This window comes from Hylobates moloch, unplaced genomic scaffold, assembly GCF_009828535.3.
Source record: "Hylobates moloch isolate HMO894 unplaced genomic scaffold, HMol_V3 SCAFFOLD_19, whole genome shotgun sequence".
Lineage (NCBI taxonomy): Eukaryota > Metazoa > Chordata > Mammalia > Primates > Hylobatidae > Hylobates > Hylobates moloch.
This window is the reverse complement of record NW_026652294.1, coordinates 3,123,187-3,139,406: the sequence shown is the minus strand read 5'-3', so window position 1 is coordinate 3,139,406 and position 16,220 is coordinate 3,123,187. Positions and strand designations below refer to the sequence as shown.

General features: G+C 44.4%; 1 protein-coding gene across 6 annotated transcripts in view; it reads right to left on the bottom strand.

The window, feature by feature from the left end:
- The window catches only part of LOC116459469 (protein HIRA), a 113,584-nt gene that overhangs the window by 23,208 nt on the left and 74,156 nt on the right, over positions 1 to 16,220 (bottom strand). For all 6 annotated transcript variants that reach the window (XM_032140104.2, XM_032140103.2, XM_032140107.2 and 3 more), the window contains 2 exons: positions 1,440 to 1,644; positions 950 to 1,054 (listed from right to left, as the gene is read on the bottom strand). In XM_032140104.2, coding sequence (XP_031995995.1) covers positions 950 to 1,054; positions 1,440 to 1,644 — 310 coding nt within the window. The remainder of the gene's footprint in view (positions 1 to 949; positions 1,055 to 1,439; positions 1,645 to 16,220) is intronic.

Genomic DNA, 16,220 nt, shown 5'->3' with positions numbered 1-16,220 from the left:
GGGAGAGTTCTGTGCTGAGAAGCAGGGCACCCAGGAGGGAACCTGAGTCAGAACACCTCTGAGTGCAAGAGCACGTCTGAGCACTGCTGACTACTGGAGGGCCCCTGACTCTGTTCACACCAGCAATAAGAACAAACCCTATGGGTTCCTACCTTTGGCTTCCCTGCTTCATTCCTCTGCACTGTGGCCCAGAAGGACCTATGGTAGGAAAGGCTGACGCCTGCTCTCTGGTGCCCTGTGAGGACCAGCCCGGGCTCAGAGCAGTGTGCAGCCAGCGGGAAGTGACCCGCACACAGGGTCCAAGAAGGCTGCTTGAGGACACGCACCTGAGGTGAGGTACAAGGGTATGCAGAGAGGCAGCAGTGTGTGTGACGGCACCATGGCAGGAGAGGTCTAGATACTATGCTGGGCCAAGTGACCAGGAGGGCTCTGGGTATAAAGGATTATTTACTCCAGAATTGTGTTTTGGATAACCACATGCTTACAAGCTTCCATTCCAAAAGCTCAAACAACTCTGATGATTGACTGTGCCGGACACTGAGAAGACAAAGCTAGCAGGATGGTTGGGAGATAGACCATGACCACACAGTCCCACAGACACCAAGCCTGAGGCTGCCCAGGGCTGTGTGTGGAGGTGGAGGTGGCTTCCAGCTGGGACACCTGAGAAGAGTCCTGAAGAGCACCAGAACATGTGGTGGTAATGGCGGCCCCAGCAGCTGGGACCCCAAGGGCAAGGCCAGACAGAGGCTATGGGTGGGTGAGAGTGGAGGCTGGCAATTTCGCTAAGAGTTGGTGGGTACCCTGATCTGCTATGACTTCCCCCAGAAGGTGATGGAGAGCCACTGGAAACCAATCTCCAAGGAAGTGACAAGATAGGGTTTATATGCGGTAGGGGACAGAGAATGTCTGGGTGTGCCTGAGGGAGAACTGGCAGGGTCCTAGAACTTACCTGGAGGGTGAATGCTCTCTGGGGGCCTGGAATTGGCAGCTTCAGTGCAAGTGCTGGTGCAGACAGACACATGGCCTCCTTCTCTGCGGTTAGGGCAGCTGGAGACTGGAAGAGCCAGAAACGTTCTTGAGCCTTGCTCTAACACTACAGGGTAGCATTTGGTAAAGGCAAGTCACCCAGAAGTGAGGGTGGGCCTGCGACCAGGGCATTTCCACCCTGGGAGGGAGGAAGCAGAGGGGAATGCTACAAGGATCCTAACCTTATGGACAAGCCAGTTCATGCCAGGGAACCTCCTCAAGGGCACTGGGTGAGTCAAGGGCAGGTCTGAGGGAGAGCATGGCCTCCATGCTACATTCCAGGGGCTGCATGTCTAAGCCAGCTGGTTCCCAAGGTGCCCCACCCAGCTGAGGTTTACCATGCACACAGGGCCTTCAAGCTCTAAGTGAAGAAAGGTGGGCTAAAGAAGGCAGGATGGGCCCACTGGCCTCACCTGGACAGACAGAGACACAGGCATGAGACGAGAGTCCTTCCGAGGCCGCCCTTTCTTCTTCTTCTCTACTGTCTCTACCTCAAGCTCAAGTTTTCGCTTGGACAATGAGGAAGGCTTAGCCGAAGGGACTTTCTCATCGCTGTCACTGCTGCTCTCCAGGAGGTCTCGGGGCCTCAGCTCTTTCACAAGGTTCTGCTCTTTTAACCTGCACAAAAACATTACATCACACTTCCCTTCAGAAACCATTCATGCAAGAAAGAGTGAAGTGAAATATTTAAAGTGCTTAAACAAACCTCTTGCCAACCTAGAATTCTGTGTCCAGTGAAATTATGCCTCAAAAGTAAAGGAAAAATAATGACTTTGTTAGACAAAAATAAACAAAGAGACACTGGAATCTGTTGCCAGAAGACCTGCCTTGCAAGAAATGTTAAAAGTCTTTCAGAGAGAAGATAAATGATGCAGGCCAGAAACTCACATCTGCGTGAAGAAAGGAAGAGTGTTAGAGAAGAAAACAGTGAACATAAAATAGAATCTTTTATATTTCATATTCCCAACTGATCTAAGAGACAACTTTCTGTTCAAACAAATAATAGCCACCATGTCTTGAATTACTATAGTTTATGAATGAGTGAAGTAAGTGGTACCAATGGCATAGGGCACGGAAGGAAAGAGTGGGGAAGTCTCTCTACTACCCATGAAGTGGTATAATATTATTTGAAAGTAGAGTTAGGTTATAAATGTTTATTGTAAACTCTAGAGCAATCACCAAAAAATTTTTTAAAAAGCATAATTAATAATGCTGAGAGGAGAGAAAACTTATTTTTATTTTATTATTATTTTTTTGGAGATGGATTTTCACTCTTCTCGCCCAGCCTGGAATGCAATGGCATGATCTTGGCTCACTGCAACATCCGCCTACTGGGGTCAAGTGATTCTCCTGCCTCAGTCTCCCGAGTAGCTGGGATTACAGGTGTGTGCCACCATGCCTGGTTAATTTTTGTATTATTAGTAGAGACAGGGTTTCATCATGTTGGCCAGGCCAGTCTCGAACTCCTGACCTCAGGTGATCTCCCCGCCTCAGCCTCCCAAAGTGTTGGGATTATGGGTGTGAGCCACCGTGCCTGGCTGAGAAAACTGAATCATATAAAATACTCAATTAAAACCAGAGAAGGCAGAAAAAGAAGATAAAAAGAAGTGAAGATTAAAAAAAAAGAATAAGGCCGGGTACACTGCAACCTCTGCCTCCTGGGTTCAAGCAATTCCCCTGCCTCAGCCTGCCGAGTAGCTGGGACTACTGGCACACGCCACCACACCTGGCTAATTTTTTATATTTTAGTAGAGACAGGGTTTCACCGTGTTGGCCAGGACAGTCTCAATCTCCTGACCTCAGGTGATTCACCCACCTCAGCCTCCCAAAGTGCTGGGATTACAGGCATGAGCCACAGCGCTCGGCCACATAAATAATGAGACCCCATCTCTAAGAATAAAAAATAAGTAAATAAATAAATACAAGAAAAGGGGTGATTCTAACTATATGACAACCTGGAACAGGCAAAACTATGGAGACAATAAAAAGATCAGTGGTTTCCAGGGGTTGAGGGAAGGAAGGTAACTATATAAAGCACAGAATTTTTAAGGCATTGAAACTATTCTGGCTGGGTGTGGTGGCTCTTTCCTGTAATTCCTACACTTTGGGAGGCCAAGGTGGGCAGATCACTTGAGGTCAGGAGTTCGAGACTGGCCTGGCCAACATGGTGAGACCCCCTCTCTACTAAAAATACAAAAATTAGCCACGTGTGGTGGCACACACATGTAATCCCAGCTACTCGGGAGGCTGAGGTAGGAGAATCACTTGAACCTGGGAGGCGGAGGTTGCAGTGAGCCGAGATGCGACTGTGCCACCTCACTCCAGCTTGGGCAATAGAGCGAGACTCTGTCTCGAAAAAACCCAAAAAGCTGTTCTGTAAGATATGATAATGATGAATATATGTCATTATACACTGGTTAAACCCATAAAACGTACAACATCAAGAGTAGACCCAAATGTAAACTTTGGGTGATGGTGTGCCCCACTCTGGTGGGGGATGCTGAAAGTGGGGGATGCTATGGGTATGGTGGGGAGGGGGGCATATAGGAACTCTTTGTATTTCCTGTTCAATTTAGCTGTGAACATAAACTGCTCTAACAAATAAAGTCTATTAAAAAAAAAAAAAGCTGGTGTAGTTACATAAGCAAAGTAGGCATCAGAGCCAGTAAAGTTATCAAGGATAAAGAGGGGCATTACACAGTGATAAAGATGAAGGAGTCAATTTTTCAAGAAGACAGAACAATTCTGAATAAGTACACGGGTATACCTTGCGTTATTGTGCTTTACTTCACTGTGCTTCGCAGAGACTACGTTTTTTTTACAAGTTGAAGGTTTGTGGCAACCCTGCATCAAGCAAGTCTATTGGCGCCATTTCCCCAACAGCAGGTGCACATTTCGTGTCTCTGTGTCACATTTTGATAATTCTCACAATATTTCAAACATTTTCATTCTTATTGTATCTGTTTTGGTGATCTGCCATTAGTGATCTTTCATGTTAGTATTAATTATAATTGTTTTGGGGCACTGTGAACCACACCCATGTAAGATGGTGAACTTAATAAATGGCATTTATGTTCTGACTGCTCCACCAACTGGTTGTTCTCCTGTCTCCCTTCCTCTCTCCAGGCCTCCCTATTATCTGAGACACAACAATACTGAAATTAGGCCAATCGATAACCCTATAATGGCCTCTAAGTAAGGGTTAAACCAAAAGCTAAAAATGATTAAGCTTAAAGAGGAAGGCACATTGAAAGCTGAGACAGGCCAAAAGCTATACTTTTTGCACCAGTTAGCCAAGGTGTGAATGCAATAGAAAAGCTCTTAAAGGAAGTTAAAAGTGCTACTCCAGTGAACACATGTTTGAAAAGAAAGCAAAACAGCCTTATTGCTAATATGGAGGAAGTTTTAGTGCTCTGGATAGAAGATCAAACCAGCCACAACACTCCCTTAAGCCACAGCTTAATCCAAAGCAAGGCTCTAACTATTTTCTTTTTCTTTTTTTTTTTTGAGACAGAGTCTTGCTCTGTTGCCCAGGCTGGAGTGCAGTGGCGCGATCTCGGCTCACTGCAACCTCCGCCTCCCGGGTTCACGCCATTCTCCTGCCTCAGCCTCTCCGAGTAGCTGGGACTACAGGCGCCCGCCACCACGCCCGGCTAATTTTTTGTATTTTTTTTAGTAGAGACGGGGTTTCACCGTGGTCTCGATCTCCTGACCTCGTGATCCGCCCGCCTCGGCCTCCCAAAGTGCTGGGATTACAAGCGTGAGCCACCGCGCCCAGCGAGGCTCTAACTATTTTCAATTCTATGAAGGCTGAGAGAGGTGAGGAAGCTGCAGAAGAAAGTCTGAAGCTAGCAGAGGTTGGCTCATGAGGTTTAAGGAAAGAAGCTGCCTCTATAACATTAAACGGCAAGGTGAAGCAGCAAGTGCTAATGTAGAAGTTGCAGCAAGGTATTAGAAGATCTAGCTAAGATCATGGATGAAGGTGGTAACACTAAACAACAGATTGTTAGTGTAGGTAAAACAGCCTTCTATCAGAAGATGTCATGTAGGACTTTCCTAGCTAGAGAAGGGAAGTCAATGCCTGGCTTCAAAGTTTCAGAAGACAGGCTGGTTATCTTATTAGGGGTGAATGCAGCTGGTGATTTTAAGTGGAAGCCAATACTCATTAACTATTCCAAAAATCCTAGGGCCCTTAAGAATTATTCTAAATCTATAAATGCAACAAGAAAGCCTAGATGACAGCACATCTGTTTAGAGCATGGTTTACTGAATATTTGAAGCCCATTGTTGACACCTACTGCTCGGAAAAAAAGATTCCTTTCAAAAGATTGCTGCTCACTGGCAATGCACTTGGTCAACCAAGAGCTCTGACGGAGATGAATGTTGTTTTCATACCGACTAACACAACACACATACTGCAGCCCATGAATAAGGAGCATTTTCATCTTTCAAGTTTCATTATTTAAGAGGTACTTTTTTGCCTGTGGTCCCAGCTACCTGGAGGCTGAGGCAGGAGGACTGTTTAAGCCCAGAAGTTCTGAGTTATAGTGTGCTATGCCAACTGGGTGTCCACACTAAGTTTGGCATCAGTATAGTGACCTCCTGAGAGCAAGAGACCACCAGGTTGCCTAAGGAGAGGTGAACTGCCCAGATTGGAAACAGAGCAGGTCAAAACTCCTGTGTTGATAAGTAGTGGTACTGTGCCTGTGAATAACACTGCACTCCAGCCTGGGCAACATAGCAAGACACTGTCTCTTAAATAAATTAAAAATAATAATTAAAAAAAATTTTGTGGGCCAGGCGTGGTGGTTCATGCCTGTAATCCCAGCACTTTGGGAGGCTGAGGCAGGCAGATCACAAGGTCAGGAGACCAAGACCATCCTGGATAACATGGTGAAACCCCATCTCTACTAAAAATACAAAAAATTAGCCAGGCGTGGTGGGGGGCGCCTATAGTCCCAGCTACTTGGGAGGCTGAGGCAGGAGAATGGCGTGAACCCGGGAGGCGGAGCTTGCAGTGAGCCTAGACCACGCCACTGCACTCCAGCCTGGGCAACAGAGTGAGACTCCGTCTCAAAAAAACAAAAAAACATTTTGTAAGCTATATCAGATTCCTCTGGCAGATCTGGGCAAAGTAATCTGAAAACCTTCTGGAAAGTATTCACCATTCTAGATGTTATTAAGAACATCTGTGATTCATGGGCTGTCAAAATATCAACCTTAACAAAAGTTTGGAAGAAGCGGATTCCAACCCTCATGAATGACTTTGAGGGGTTCAAGACTTTAGTGGAAAAAGTCATTACACATGTGGTGGAAACAGTAAGAGAACTAGAATTAGAAGTAAAGCCTGAAGATGGGACTAAATTGCTGCAATCTCATAAAAAACTTGAACAAATGAGGAAGTGCTAGTTAGGGAAGAGCAAAGAAAGTAGTTTCTTAAGATGGAATCTCCTGGTGAAGATGCTGTGCATATTGTTGAAATAATAAGGGATTTATTTATTTTTATTTTGAGACAGGTTCTCATTCTGTTGCCCAGGCTAGAGTACAGTGGCGGGATCTCAGCTCACTGCAACCTCTGCCTCCTGGGCTCAAGGGATTCTCATACCTCAGCCTCCCCGAGTAGCTAGGACTACAGGCATGCACTGTGACAACCGGCTAATTTTTTGTATTTTTAATAGAGATGGGGTTTCACCATGTTGGCCAAGCTGGTCTCGAACTCCTGACCTCAGGTGAACCACCCACCTCGGCCTCCCAAAGTGTTGGGATTACAGGTGTGAGCCACTGCACCTGGCCTTTATTGGCATACATTGAAATATCATGCCATCAAAATCCTTTTTGTAAGGTTGGTATTAATGCCCCCTTTCATTTCTGATTATATTTATTTATATACTAATCATACCTTAATACAACTGTATGTCTGGCTTTTTTCAAATAACATTCCATCTGAACTATTTTTCCATAGTACAGTCATTCTTTGGTATCTGCAGGGGGATTGATTCCATGACCCCCGGAGATATCAAAATCCAAGGATGCTCAAGTCCCTTATATAAAATGATTTAGTATTTGCATATAATGTAGGCACAGCTTCCAATGTACTTTTTTTTTTTTTTTTTTTTTTGAGACGGAGTCTCACTCTGTTGCTCAGGCTGGAATGCAGTGGTGTGATCCTGGATCACTGCAACCTCTGCCTCCCAGGTTCAAATGATTCTCCTGCCTCAGCCTCCCAAGTAGCTGAGATTATAGGCACGCACTACCACGCCCCGCTAATTTTTGTATTTTTACTGGAGACGAAGTTTTGCCATGTTGGCCAGGCTGGTCTCGAATTCCTGACCTCAGGTGATCTGCCTGCCTTGGCTTCCCAAAGTGCTGGGATTACAGGTGTGAGCCACTGAGCTGAGCCCAGCCAGCCTCCTATATACTTTAAATAATCTCTAGATCACGTATACATAGTACAATGCCTAAAAACAACTTCATTTGCATGGATTCAAAGTAGTACTTGGCATGTAGCAAATTCAGTTTTTGCTTTTTGGAACTCTGTGGAATTTCTTTTCCCAAATATTTTTGATCCATAGTTGGCTGAATCCATAGATGTGGAACCCATGGATACAGAGAGGCGCCTGTACTTTGGTCCTTATAAATATTAAAGAGAGGCAACATAATGAATAGCTTACTTCCTCAACACCTCTCTTCTGAAGAAGTGGGTAAATGTTTCTCATAATGCTGTGTTAAACATCTCTAAATATGATAGACTTCCTGGATCACAGGTGCTATCACTGATCTTATTTCCTCAAGGAGTTCACCATGAGTGAACTCCTGTCTAGTATCCAAGAGCCCTCATCCCTGCCTGCCTTCCCACTGCTAACCAGCCTCTGGCCTGTCAGCCTCTGGCCTGTCAGCCCCTCCCCTAGGCACTGTCTTCAGCTGTTTTCCCTGCTAGTCACCCGGGTCAAAGAAATGTGGGCAGACACACACACCAGCGTGTAGAATCCTGGATTCTTCTCATTTGTATCCATGTGAAAAACTGAGAAGACAAGAGGCCCATGACACTGCTCTGTGAAATTGAAGAGCCTGTTCCCCTTTCTTCTAATGTCCTACAACAGGGCAAAGAATCCACCTGTGGGTGTAGCTTAATATTCTGGAAGTCCTGAGTCAGTGCTCCTCAAAATCCTTTTCAAATTATTTTTTTAAAAAATGTCAGACATTTGTCTCTCCAAAGAGCTTGTTTTACTATGTTGTAAAAATCAGATCATGTACATTTTCATATTAAATTTTTTGTTAAATAAGCTTTTGGAGCAGTCAAAAATGCTTTCTCTCAGATGTTCTGAATATGGAAATAGAATATTAGCTTGTTCTAATTTTTTCTAACATGAATTTTCCTGGTTCAGACTGAGCTGAAAGGGTTTCATGTATTAAAATGGGAGAATCCTATTGTGAAACATGGAAAAAAAGTCAGACTTTTATGTAACTATCGTTTTGTAAAATACAGCAAGAATGTCACAGCAACGTCCAACTATCATCTAAGTTTCTAAGGCGTGCGGTGGCTTCCTGAGCTCACCGCAGCACTGGCCCATGACATTCACTTGCTTGGCGCTGCCGAGCTCCAGCTGCTCCACCCTCTCTGGTTGGGACCCCTGAGAGCCCTTAGGAGTCTCCCCACCTCCTGCCTCTGCCAGATGCCCCATTCAGGGACTCTGGGGCCAGCGGCCCACTGGGAACTGCACCTCCCCAGCCTGCATGTGGGCTTGTATCAGTTGTTACAATATCCCTGGGAGCACCAGGTAAATCGATCTATAGCAGTTGCCCAATGGGTCTAGACATCTGTGAAGCAAGAGCACAGCTGGCCAGGGCTGCCCCCCTTACAAATGGGCTCCATCCTAGGTTCTGTCTGCTCAGGCCTACTTGCCCTGTAGTCACTTACCTCAGGTCCCTATGTGCTTCTGCCTGACACCTGGCCTTAGGGGAGGGTGAAGCAGAAGACCCACAGTTTCACCCAGGGCTGCTACCCTGTACCTGGGATGCTAGCATTTGGCTCCCAACCCACCTGAGGTTCTTGGCTAGGAAGTGCCCGTCAGGTTGCAGGGGTCTCACTGCCCAACTACTGTGACGCACAATGAAGGAACAACAGCAGGAGCTGACACGTGCTGCTCACTGTGAGGCAAGGACCAAGATACGGCTTTACAGGCCCAAGGTTAAGGGATACCTCCTATGAGGAGGGTTTTCCTGGCAGGTCCATTCTGCCTGAGAGGAGATGGACTCAGAAAGACCATGTGTCTCAAGATTATCCCTCCTCCCTCTCTGAGGAAGTGGGGACCTGGGCCTAACCTGCAAGGTGTATTACTTTGTGCACCACCCCTAACCACTGCATGACACTGTGCCTCAAAGAAAATCTCCACTGAAGGCCAGGTGCGGTGGCTCACACCTGTAATCCCAACACTGGGAGGCCGAGGTGGGCACATCACTTGAGGTCAGGAGTTCAGACCAGCCTGGCCAACATGGTGAAACCCCGTCTGTACTAAAAATACAAAAATTAGCCAGGCGTCATGGCATACACCTGTAATCCCAGCTACCAGGGAGGCTGAGGCAGAATTGCTTGAGCCCGGGAGACAGAGGTTGCAGTGAGCCAAGACTGCACCACTGCACCCCAGCCTGGGTGACACAGTGACACTCTGTCTCAAAAAACAAACAAACAAAGAAAATCTCCACTGATGGGTGTTTTTTTGTTTCGTTTTGTTTTTGTTTTTTGAGACAAGTCTTGTTCAGGCTGGAGTGCAATAGTACAATCTCGGCTCACTGCAATCTCTGCCTCTTGGGTTCAAGCGATTCTCCTGCCTCAGCCTCTCGCCATCACACTCGGCTAATTTTTGTATTTTTATAGTAGAGATGGGGTTTCACCATGTTGGCCAGGCTGGTCTCCAACTCCTGACCTCAGGTGATCAGCCCACCTTGGCCTCCCAAATTACAGGCGTGACCCACCGCGCCTGGCCTGTTTTGTTTTTGTTCTTGTTTTGAGACAGGGTCTCACTCTGTTGCCCAGGCTGCAGTGGAGTGATTTCTGCTCACTGCAACCCCTGTCTCCTGCGTCCAAGGAATTCTGCTGCCTCAGCCTCCTGAGTAGCTGGGACTACAGGCACGCACCACCACGCCCAGCTAATTTTTGTATTTTCAGCAGCGATGGGGTTTCGCCATGATGATCAAGCTGGTCTCAAACTCCTGCACTCAAGTGATCCACCCGCCTCGGCCTCCCAGAATTCTAGGATTGACTACAGGCATGAGCCACTGCACCAGGCCTCCAGTGATGGGTGTTTTAAAGGGCTCCTCCTGGTTTTCATTGAGAATCAATACAAGAAAACAGCCACATCAAGAAAGTATCTGCATTTTCTGTAAGGCCTTTGTTAAAGATACTGGGACTTGTTTTATTTCATTTTCCTCACATAAGGATCCAACCCAACCTGAGAATTCAGCACCAGGCTCCTAGAAGCTCACTATACTCATTCTGTCTGGAAAGCAGGAAGCTCAGCCCCAAGTGAATGCTCACTCACTGCCACTTTCAAGTGAGAAGCTGAGGATGACAAATGTGATGGTGGCCCCTTATTATACAGATCTTGCTAGAGCCGTATTTATGGCTGGACGGTCTTGTGAGACCCTGTGGACACAGCTGCTGAGGAACCAACCCTTGTGGCACCAGGACCCAGGATATACAGTCAAGATTTTGTCTCCTAAGCCAATCCAAGGGCTATCCTCCTGGCTTCTCATTCAGGGTATGCACTACATGAGATAAGCGCCACAGAAAGCCACGAAGCAAACATGAGTCTCTTCCTCAATTAGCAGGACTGTCTGTGGCACACTGTAGTTTCTCTCAGGTGGGGAATTCATTTTATTTATTTTGTTCAGAACTTGCTCCATTTCAAAATCTGAGGTTTCTTCACCTTCTGGTAAGCCTCTTAACTCCCTCTTGACAACCCCCCACAGCACATCCTCCTGGGGGGACTCCTCTCCATGGCCCTGTCTTCAGCTCCACCTCCTCACCACTGTGCCACTCTGGCCAATTTTGTAGACTGAATGTCCTTTTCAGCTGGTTCTGATCTGCTCTCTGAAATGCTTGTTGACTTTTAAACTGCAATGATTATGATTTTTCTTTTCTAAAAGTATTTTTTTTGGTTCATTTCCAAATTTTTGGTTCATTTCCAAATTGATGGTGTATTATTCTTTTAATTTTTATTGAGATATATATATCATAAACTTCACCATTTTAAAGTATAGAATCATTAGCTTTTAGTATATTCATAAGGTTATGCAACCATCATCACTGTCTAATGCCAGAGCATTTTCATAATTCCAAAAAGAAACTCTGTACCCATTGGTAATCACTCCTCATCCTCCCTCCCTCAGACCCTGGCAACCACTGTTACTCTACTTTCTTTATGGATTTTCCATTCTGGACATTTCATATCAATGGAATCATACAACCTATGATCCTTTGTGACTGGCTTCTTTCTCTTAGCATAATGTCTTTAAGGTTTATCGTTATTGTAGCACATGTAAGCATTCCATTCCTCTTTATTGTTGAATAATATGCTATTGTATGGGTAGACCATATTTTGCTTATCTATTCATCACCTGATGGACCTTTGGGCTGTTTCCACTTTTTGGTTATTATGTACAGATATGAACATTCATGTATCAGTTATTGCATGGATATATGTTTTCAATTCTCTTGGGTATGTATCTAGGTGTGGGAACTGCTAGGTCAGATGATAACTCTATATTTCACCATTCGAGGAACTTCCAGACTGTTTTCCAAAGGTGCTAAAAGACTTTACATTCCTACCAGCATGTATATGAGGGTTCCCTTTAGAGCTAATTTTTGTTTACAGAATAGAATATTAATCTTTCCTCACATTTTGTTTTAGCTTTCATGTCCTTCAAGACTTAAGCATACTTTATAGTGCCATCTGACAATTCTATGATCACAGGTTTATAGGACCAACACTTCTTATTATCTGACTATCTGATCTTTTAATTACAGACCTCCAAATGGGTATGAAGTATTTCACTGGAGTTTCGCTTTATATTTCCCTGATGGCTAATGATGTTGATTGTCTTTTTATGTGCCTGTGCTTTGTATATATTCTCTGCAGTTTCTCTTCAGATCTTTTGCTCATTTTAAAGCTGCGTTATTCGTCTTTTTATTGTTGAATTGTAAAAGTTCTTTATATAATTTAAATTTTGGACTTTAATTAGATGTGATTTGCAAGTATTTTCTCCCATTCTGTAGGTTGTCTTTCAATTCTGATAGTGCTTTGGAAGCAAAAAAGCTTTTAATTTTTTTTTTTTTTTTTTTTGAGATGGAGTTTTGCTCTTTTGCCCAGGCTGGAGTGAAGTGGCATGATCTCTGCTCACTGCAACCTCTGTCCCCTGAGTTTAAGTGATTCTCTTGTCTCAGCCTACTGAGTAGCGGGATTATAGGTGCCTGCCACCATGTCTGGCTCATTTTTGTATTTTTAGTAGAAATGGGGTTTCACCATGTTGGCCAGGCTGGTCTCGAACTCCTGACCTCATGTGATCCACCCACCTCAGCCTCCCAAAGTGCTAGGATTACAGGCGTGAGCCACCGTGCCTGGCCAAGCTTTTAATTTTTAAAATGGTTTTATAAAGATGAGGTCTTGCCATGTTGCTCAGGCTGGTCTTGAATTACTGGGCCTTCTGTCTCAGGCTTCCAAAGTGCTAAGATTATAAGCATGAGCCATTGTATCCAGTCAAAAGTTTTAAATTTTGATGAAGTCCAATTTATTGATTCCTTCCTTTAGTTGTTTGTGCATTAGGTGTCATATCTAAGAAACAGTTGCCTAATCCAAGGTCACATAGATTTCTATCTATATTTTCTTCTAAGAGTTTTATAGTTTTTGCTCTTACATTTAGTTCTTTGTTCCCTTTTGAGTTAATTTTTGTTTACAGAATACAGTATTAATCTTTCCTCACATTTTGTTTTAGCTTTCATGTCTTTCAAGACTTAAACATATTTTATAGTGCCATCTGACAATTCTATGATCACAGGTTTACAGAAACCTAAGTCTCCCAGTAAGTATGTCTTCTGACATTTGTGCATGGCAGGCATTTTCTTCTTGTGACCGTGGATTTTATGATCATCTAAGCAGTGCTTTATCGGTGGTAATGCTGTATGCCCTGGCCCAAGGAATGTCACTGCATGGTGGATACGCATCTCTGCCAAGTGCCTCTGGATGTCAATTAGACCAGGATCTCCTTTGTGTTCATTTCTCGGGTTGGTGATTTCTAGACAACACAGCTAGTGTTAAACTGGCCCTGAATCCACATGAGGGCAGGCCTGTGGTTACACAGTCTCAAGGGAAGACTGTTCTCCCAACCCAAAAACAGGATGAGACATTCCAACTTCTCTGCTAGTTCTTGTGCTGCCAGTTCAGTTTTCCCAGGTCTGCCTCAGTCCTTTTTTAAGCAGCTTGACTTTATGCTGGTGACTTAATTCCAACTCCTACATGGCTTAGACCCCAGGCTTTTTCTCAAGTCGATGTGGTCATTAAAACTCAAGGTCCTGGCCGGGCGCGGTGGCTCACGCTTGTAATCCCAGCACTTTGGGAGGCCGAGGCGGGCGGATCACGAGGTCAGGAGATCAAGACCACAGTGAAACCCCGTCTCTACTAAAAAAATACAAAAAATTAGCCGGGCGCGGTGGCGGGCGCCTGTAGTCCCAGCTACTTGGAGAGGCTGAGGCAGGAGAATGGCGGGAACCCGGAAGGTGGAGCTTGCAGTGAGCCGAGATCGTGCTACTGCACTCCAGCCTGGGCGACAGAGTGAGACTCCATCTCAAAAAAAAAAAACAAAAAACAAAAAAAACAAAAAAAAACTCAAGGTCCTCAGTCAAGTCCTCTTGACTGAGTCCTCGCTGCTCTGGTATTTTTTTGTTTTTTTTTTTAATTATTATACTTTAGGGTTTTAGGGTACATGTGCACAATGTGCAGGTTTGTTACATATGTATCCATGTGCCATGTTGATTTCCTGCACCCATTAACTCGTCATTTAGCATTAGGTGTATCTCCTAATGCTGTCCCTCCCCCCTCCCCCCACCCCACAACAGTCCCCGGAGTGTGATGTTCCCCTTCCTGTGTCCATGAGTTCTCATTGTTCAATTCCCACCTATGAGTGAGAACATGCGGTGTTTGGTTTTTTGTCCTTGCGATAGTTTACTGAGAATGATGTTTTCCAGTTTCATCCATGTCCCTACAAAGGACACGAACTCATCATTTTTTATGGCTGCATAGTATTCCATGGTGTATATGTGCCACATTTTCTTAATCCAGTCTATCGTTGTTGGACATTTGGGTTGGTTCCAACTCTTTGCTATTGTGAATAGTGCCGCAATAAACATACGTGTGCATGTGTCTTTATAGCAGCATGATTTATAGTCCTTTGGGTATATACCCAGTAATGGGATGGCTGGGTCAAATGGTATTTCTAGTTCGAGATCCCTGAGGAATCGCCACACTGACTTCCACAATGGTTGAACTAGTTTACAGTCCCACCAACAGTGTAAAAGTGTTCCTATTTCTCCACATCCTCTCCAGCACCTGTTGTTTCCTGATTTTTTAATGATGGCCATTCTAACTGGTGTGAGATGGTATCTCACTGTGGTTTTGATTTGCATTTCTCTGATGGCCAGTGATGATGAGCATTTCTTCATGTGTTTTCTGGCTGCATAAATGTCTTCTTTTGAGAAGTGTCTGTTCATGTCCTCTGCCCACTTTTGGATGGGGTTGTTTGTTTTTTTCTTGTAAATTTGTTTGAGTTCATTGTAGATTCTGGATATTAGCCCTTTGTCAGATGAGTAGGTTGCAAAAATTTTCTCCCATTCTGTAGGTTGCCTGTTCACTCTGATGATAGTTTCTTTTGCTGTGCAGAAGCTCTTTAGTTTAATGAGATCCCATTTGTCGATTTTGGCTTTTGTTGCCATTGCTTTTGGTGTTTTAGACATGAAGTCCTTGCCCACGCCTATGTCCTGAATGGTATTGCCTAGGTTTTCTTGTAGGATTTTAATGGTTTTAGGTCTAACATATAAGTCTTTAATCCATCTTGAATTAATTTTTGTATAAGGTGTAAGGAAGGGATCCAGTTGCAGCTTTCTACATATGGCTAGCCAGTTTTCCCAGCACCATTTATTAAATAGGGAATCCTTTCCCCATTTCTTGTTTTTGTCAGGTTTGTCAAAGATCAGATAGTTGTAGCTATGCGGCATCATTTCTGAGGGCTCTGTTCTGTTCCATTGATCTATATCTCTGTTGTGGTACCAGTACCATGCTGTTTTGGTTACTGTAGCCTTGTAGTATAGTTTAAAGTCAGGTAGCGTGATGCCTCCAGCTTTGTTCTTTTGGCTTAGGATTGACTTGGCAATGCGGGCTCTTTTTTGGTTCCATATGAACTTTAAAGTAGTTTTTTCCAATTCTGTGAAGAAAGTCATTGGTAGCTTGATGGGGATGGCATTGAATCTATAAATTACCTTGGGCAGTATGGCCATTTTCACGATATTGATTCTTCCAACCCATGAGCATGGAATGTTCTTCCATTTGTTTGTATCCTCTTTTATTTCATTGAGCAGTGGTTTGTAGTTCTCCTTGAAGAGGTCCTTCACATCCCTTGTAAGTTGGATTCCTAGGTATTTTATTCTCTTTGAAGCAATTGTGAATGGGAGTTCACTCATGATTTGGCTGTCTGTTTGTCCGTTATTGGTGTACAAGAATGCTTGTGATTTTTGTACATTAATTTTGTATCCTGAGACTTTGCTGAAGTTGCTAATCAGCTTAAGGAGATTTTGGGCTGAGACAATGGGGTTTTCTAGATCTACAATCATGTCATCTGCAAACAGGGACAATTTGACTTCCTCTTTTTCTAATTGAATACCCTTTATTTCCTTCTCCTGCCTGATTGCTCTGGCCAGAACTTCCAGCACTATGTTGAATAGGAGCGGTGAGAGAGGGCATCCCTGTCTTGTGCCAGTTTTCAGAGGGAATGCTTCCAGTTTTTGCCCATTCAGTATGATATTGGCTGTGGGTCTGTCGTAGATAGCTCTTATTATTTTGAGATACGTCCCATCAATACCTAATTTATTGAGAGTTTTTAGCATGAAGGGTTGTTGAATTTTGTCAAAGGCCTTTTCTGCATCTATT